General features: G+C 48.0%; 1 protein-coding gene across 3 annotated transcripts in view; it reads left to right on the top strand.

Annotated features, from left to right (window-relative positions):
• Positions 383 to 6548, top strand: part of SMARCAL1 (SWI/SNF related, matrix associated, actin dependent regulator of chromatin, subfamily a like 1) — a 53774-nt gene continuing 47608 nt past the window's right edge. For 2 of the 3 annotated variants that reach the window (XM_018059723.1, XM_005676519.3), the window contains exons 1-4: positions 384 to 604; positions 2419 to 2454; positions 2851 to 3668; positions 4250 to 4300. In XM_018059723.1, coding sequence (XP_017915212.1) covers positions 2909 to 3668; positions 4250 to 4300 — 811 coding nt within the window. In that variant the 5' untranslated portion in view covers positions 384 to 604; positions 2419 to 2454; positions 2851 to 2908. Of the gene's footprint in view, positions 605 to 2418; positions 2455 to 2850; positions 3669 to 4249; positions 4301 to 6548 lie in introns of all 3 variants that reach the window. The other variant, XM_018059724.1, reaches the window with a different exon arrangement.

Raw genomic sequence — 6548 nt, 5'->3', positions numbered from 1 at the left:
GCCAGGCCTCCCTGTCCTTCACCGTCTCCCAGATCTTGCTCAAACTCCCGTCCATCCAGTCGGTGATGCCATCCAACCATCTCGTCCTCTGTCGCCTCCTTCTCCTCCTGTCTTCAATCTTTCCCAGCATCAGGGTCTTTTCGAATGAGTCGGCTCTTCCCATCACGTGGCCAAAGGATTAGGGCTTCATCTTCATCATCAGGAAATAGAGGACTACAACTCCCAGAGTGGACCACTTCCACCCCGCCCATGACGTTGCGTCTCTCCTAATTCTCACCAGGCTCCTGGCTCAAACTACAAATCCCAGAAGGCTCTGCAGTACCGCTCCGGCCTCCCGCCTCCTGAACTCTCATTTTTTTAAAAAGCGCAACTAAGACCGCTTTGCCCACTGGGAAATGTAGTTCCTCGATGAGCGACTCTGCCACTAACACTACCTCTCAGGCCAGGGAACTGGAATAAGGCGAGCGAACTGGCAAGTACTCGAGCACCTGCGCCTAACCAGTCACCGGAAGAGCAACCTGGCTCAGGAGGGCTCTGGAGACGCGCCTGTGTTCGGGGTCTGGCGCGAATAAAGCTCGCGGTCTACATCTCACCAGCCGAGAAGGTAAACTGGGAGGAAGGCGGCGGAGAAGGACGAGACCAAATACCAGCCTGGAGCAGGGAGTGGCCAACGGAAAGGGTGAATCCAAGAGGAGATGATAGGGGTAGGAATGGCGCTTCCGTCCTGCCAAGTCTGGCGGGAGATGCGCGCCCCCAAAATGCGATGGAACCGAGGCCCTAGCAAAAAGAAGAGGGGCCTCCGTGTAGTGGGATGGCTTGGTTTGGGGCTGATCAATGGGACCTCATCCCACGGCCTCGTCTCTCCTGGCTAGTGGAGGCAGCGCACCAGGCCTTGGACCTGGAGAATTTGGGGTCGCGGCAAAGTCCTGGATGGAAAGTTTAGGCAGGAGTGTCTTGCCTAGGGAACCTGAGAACTTGAGCGGAGCCCCGGGAACAAAGCCTTTCTCTAATCCCTTCCTAACTGTTGGCGGTTGGGGGAAGTGGGAGGTCTCTGGGGAACAGATGTTTGGGGGTTCTGGTCAAAGACAGTCTTAGGAGGAAGGAAACCTTTTTAACCTCAGGCTCTTCTCAGAGTACCCCATCCCTACTCCCTAGTCATCACTGTAAACATTACGTGGCCCATTGAGAGCCGACTCTATTCTGAATCAAGCCAGAGAAGTTAGTGTCAAGAGCCTGGGCCTAGAATGTTGTAAAAGTGGCTCAGCTCTTGGAAAAAGGACCTAAGTAAATTAATTGGGGGAAAAAAATCAGGCTCAGGATACAGTATGTAAAAGATCCCGCTGTGCTGTGTTTCAGTTGTGTCCTACTCTTTGTGAACCCATGGGCTGCAGCCCACCAGGCTCCTCTGTCCGTGGGATTCTCCAGGCAAGAATACCTGCGTCTCTTAGGGCTCTTGCCTTGGCAGGTGGGTTCTTTACCACTCTTTCAGGGGATCTTCCCAACTCAGGGACCGAACCCAGGTTTCTCGCATTGCAAGTGGATTCTTTCCCATCTGAGCACCCAGGGAAACCCAGGAATACTGGAGTGGGTTATCTATCCCTTCTCCGGGGGATCTTCCCTGCCCAGGAGTAGAACCGGGGTCTCCCTGGTGACTCAGCTGATGAATCCTCCTGCAATGCAGGAGACCTGGGTTCAGTCCTCTAGAGAATGGAACGGCTACCCACTTCAGTATTCTGGCCTGGAGAATTCCATGGACTGTATAGTCCATGGGGTCACAAAGAGTCCGACAAGACTAAGCGACTTTCACTTTTCTTTCACTTTTCATTAGCCACCTGGGAAGCCCATATAATTTATAGTAAATTAATCTATCTCCAAAATACAGGACCTGTATCTAAGGATATGGATAGAAAAAAAGAATTATACTGTATTCTATGAACACTAGCTGGCTTTCCTGGTGGCTTGGTGGTAAATAATCTTGCCTGCCAAAGCAGGAAATGCAAGAGCCACAGGTTTGATCCCTGGGTGGGGAAGATCCCCTGGAGAAGGAAATAGCAACCCATTCCATATTCTTGCCGGGGAAATCCCATGGACAGAGAAGCTTGGTGGGCTGCTGTCCATCAGGTCACAAGAGTTGGATACAATTTAATGACTAAACCACCACCTATGAACAGTGGTTATTGATGGATGATGAGATTACAGATTAATTGTACTCTTCTTTACATCTGTATGTAGCATCTGGCTTTGTACCATGAGCATGTATTACTGTATTCACCCTACTTTTCCAAGATCACTTGTTGCTCCTTGGTCGTGGGTTTACCACCCGCAGATTGCCTTGCTAGGAATAATAAAATGATTCAATTTGAGGGGTGAATTTAGTGTGCAGTCTGTGTGGTATTAATGTTTTTTTCCTTCTTCCAGGTTGGAAAGAGGCTATTTTATAAATGTCACGTCATGGTATGTAGTTGTTTTGGTCCATGTCAGTCTAATCCATTATCCTTTTTAGTTTGAAATGCTCTCTTCTCTTTATCTGATGGATTTAGATTGCACTGTATAACTTGCTTGGGATCCGATAACTAACTCATGTTGGCTGGTGGATGAGAGGGAGAAAAACATTGCAGTTGAAATACCTTTTCAACTTTGGATTTGATTGACCTTGCTATTTACTTTTTTTTGTCAGGGTCATGGTTTTTGTCATATGTGTGTGTGTATGTTTAATTATAAAAGAAATGTTAATCTATCCTTTGTTTATACTCCTTGTGCATTTCCTGGGACAAAAGCTTGTTGAAATCAAGGTAAGCAAAAAACATATTTTAATTAATGCTTATTTCCATGTTGTTTTTCCTTTCTCAGCTTTTGCCAAGTTTCCGATTACAGACTGACATTCCTGCATGAGCATCTCTCCATTAAAATGTCCTTGCCTCTTACAGAGGAGCAGAGGAAAAAAATTGAAGCAAATCGGCAGAAGGCTCTGGCCCGAAGAGCTGAGAAACTATTAGCAGAACAGCATCAGAAACCTGCCCAGTCCAAGCAGGGCCCATCCCAAAACCTCCCCCGAGATCCTTCTAAGTCAGGGAACCATGGCATCTTTTTCAAACAACAAAATCCCAGCAGTTCATCTCATGGTGACCAGAGGCCTCAAAATCCCCACAGTTTTCCACCCAACACCTCCGAGCAGGCGAAGGGGATGTGGCAGAGGCCAGAAGAGATGCCCACAGCCTGCCCAAGCTCCCGTCCACCAAATCAAGTGACTGTCACTGGGATCTCCCCGCCCCTGGCAAACAGTCCTCCAGGGGTCCCCAGCCAACAGTTAGGTCATCCTCAGGCTTCCCATGAGACCCAATCAACACCCTTTGCTAACACAACTCACCAGCCTTTGGCCAAAGTGAAGAATTTCCAGGAGACAGCAGCCTCTTCCTCTGGACAGCCCCCTAGGGATCCTGAATTAGAGGCCAGGATGGCGAGACCCTCCACCTCTGGGCAGAACATTTCAGGGAGTGTGATGCCCAGGACAGAAGGAAGACTGCAACAGAAAGCAGGGACCCCGCTGCACAGAGTGGCAGGCTCCCAGCAGGGAAGGTGTATCCAGAACGGAGAGCGATTCCAGGTGAAGATTGGGTACAATGAGGCGCTCATCACAGTGTTTAAGAGTCTGCCCAGCAGAAGTTACGGTAATGAGTCTTCCAACTGGTTCTTTCAGATGTTTTTTTTTTTTTTTTTTTTTCTCATAAATATGAAGAAGATGCATTGGCACATTCTATCCATCCAGTTGTTAGAAAATTTCTATTTTAGTTCCTGTTTCCTTTTGTAATAGGCCTCCCTTCCAATAGCTGCCACACTTGGGGGCTGTCTCCTGGCCATGTGGAGAATGGATGCATAGTTATTCACAGGCCCATTCCCCTGCTGCCAGCTGCTTTGTGTGCATTGTAGCACTTTAGCCAAACAGCATTTTTTTTTTGTCATAAGCAGATGTTATTTCCAGTTTAAAGGCAGTAGAACTGGCTCAGCCAGGTGAAGTGGCATGCTCAGGTTAGTTAACCTGGAAGGGCAGAACCAAAGTGGTTATCCTCAGGTATGTTTGCTGTCTGTTCTCTCCAGGGATTTTGTACCTCAGCAGGGGCTTTTCAGTCAACAGTCTTGAACTTAGCATGCATGCATGCATTCAACAAGCCTTTATTGAATGTCCACGTACTGCTCATGCCAAGTCTTTGGCCTTATTGTGGGCAAACCAGGTACTTCTGTTTCATTTCAGATCCTGCCACCAAGACGTGGAACTTCAGCATGACTGACTATGGTGCCCTAAGTAAGTAGGTGTGTAGTGCCCCCTCTTGCAGGGAGAAGCTGCTCTTGAGGAGTTCCTTAGAAGTAGCAGATGTAGTCTAGCTGGTGGTTCACATGGCTTTTGGGGTGCCATCCCAATGTTCCTCTTACTTCTTACCGTGGCCAGCCTAGCAAGGCAGGTCCTTAGGAGGACATCACTGATCATATTAACAAAAGCTAGCACTTATCAGAACCTGCTACATGCAAGGCTATTCTAAGCCACTTATATATTTGCTAACTCTTTTATTCCTTATAACAACCATTTTACAGATGGGAAAACTGAGGTCCAGAGAGGCTCTGTAACTAACATAGAATCACACACCAACCAATAGGTTGTGCAACTGGAATTCAAACGCAGCCCATCTGACTTCAGAGTGCCTATTCCCACCAGAATGTGGGCTCCAGCCATGCCAGGCAGCTGTGCAGGCCCTGCTGCCAGGAAGAATAACAGTTCAGCAACAGCACAAGCCCGAGGGCACAGAGAAGAGGCGTTGTCCTGGCTGGTGCCAGGCTGTGCCACATCTGTTGGTGGTCAGGGCTCCCAGGTGCACCACTCCCGTCTTTTGTGATCTTGTTGACTATCCCGCACCAAGGTTTTGTCGCCTTCTGATGCCTGGAGCCTGCACCTGGTCAGTGTCAGCCCCGTTCTGCTCCTCCTCCTCGCTGGCCATGTCAGTGCCCTCTTTCTCCCCACCCAGTTCAAAAGGGGGAATGCAGAGGATCCACAGGGCGGTTACTCCTCCGCAGATTTGGGGCATGGAGTAGAATTCTCTAGAATCACTGGTATATTTTCTGGAAGTGATGAGACAGCCCCCTGCAGAACTTCCTGTGTTGTGTGTGTGTGTGTGTGTGTGTGTGTGTGTGTGTGTGTGTGTGTGTGTGTTTGCCGCCTCCACTTGAAATGTATACCATTAGGTTTGGGAGAGCTCACCTCTACCATTATTTTATTTCTTTTATTGTTTTATCTATTTGTTTATTTATTTTTGGCCATGCTGGGTGTTCCTTGCTGCCTAGGCTCTTCTCTGGTTGCGGTGTGCGGGCTTCTCATTGCAGTGGCTTCTCCTGCTGGGGAGCTAGGGGGAGTGGCCTTCAGTGGTTGCGGTGTGGGGACCCTGTACTTGCGGCTCCCGGACTCTAGAGCGCAGGCTCAGTAGCTGAGGCACACGGGCTTAGGTGCTCTGGCGCGTGTGGAATCTTCCCCGGTCGGGGATCGCCTACATTGGCAGGCGGATTCAAAACCACTGAGCCACCAGGGAAGCCCTTGTTGCTGCTGCTGCTGCTAAGTCGCCTCAGTCATGTCTGACTCTGTGCGACCCCAGAGACGGCAGCCCACCAGGCTCCCCTGTCCCTAGGATTCTCCAGGCAAGAACACTGGAGTGGGTTGCCATTTCCTTCTTCAATGCAGGAGAGTGAAAAGTGAAAATGAAGTCACTCAGTCGTGTCCGACTCTTCGTGACCCCATGGACTGCAGCCTACCAGGCTCCTCTGTCCATGGGATTTTCCAGGCAAGAGTACTGGAGTGGGGTAGGGAAGCCCTTACCATTATTTTAATCCATTTATTGTGTGTTAGGAAGAAGAGAGACAGTGCTCTGAGTTAACACTGCAGGTCTTGATACATGGTGTTGCATTGTTGCATATTAAACCAGTGATTTCCACTGTTAGGAAATCTTTTTCATGTCCTTTTTTTTTTTTCTTTGCTATACTTTTATATGTGTATACAAAAGTGACCTACAGAGACTATTTAGAGTCTCTGTTTTGTTTGATTTGCCATCTTTTTACTCCTGTTCCCGGACCATAATGCATGGTGACTCAGATGATGTCTGCTTTTGCAAATTCATTTAGGTTTTCTGTGCAGTATGATTATTTCTGGTAATGCTCCACATTTTTTTTTAAACTGTTTGTTGAGCACAAAATTCTCAGTGTAGCTTTCAGATGAATTTTGCCAAACAGGAGCTGTTTAGCTCCCCTGTATCCTTGTCAGTGTTTTGCATGCAAATCTGCTTCTACCAAAGTTTATCTTGAAAACCCTTGCAGCAGTCATGAATTTGTGCCTCTGTCCTTCTTTCTTCATTTTCAGATGGTTCATGTTTGCTGTTTCATCTTAGTAGATTATACTTTTCATTAATATAATTTATGAAGACTGTCAGTCTTTCTGTTATTCATTTGGGTTCACCTCTGAACTTTGACTTTTTAACTCTACCACACACTCTTCGAACCCTACCACACACTCT

This window comes from Capra hircus, chromosome 2 (genome assembly GCF_001704415.2).
Source record: "Capra hircus breed San Clemente chromosome 2, ASM170441v1, whole genome shotgun sequence".
NCBI lineage: Eukaryota > Metazoa > Chordata > Mammalia > Artiodactyla > Bovidae > Capra > Capra hircus.
This window is presented reverse-complemented; position numbering and strand designations above follow the sequence as displayed.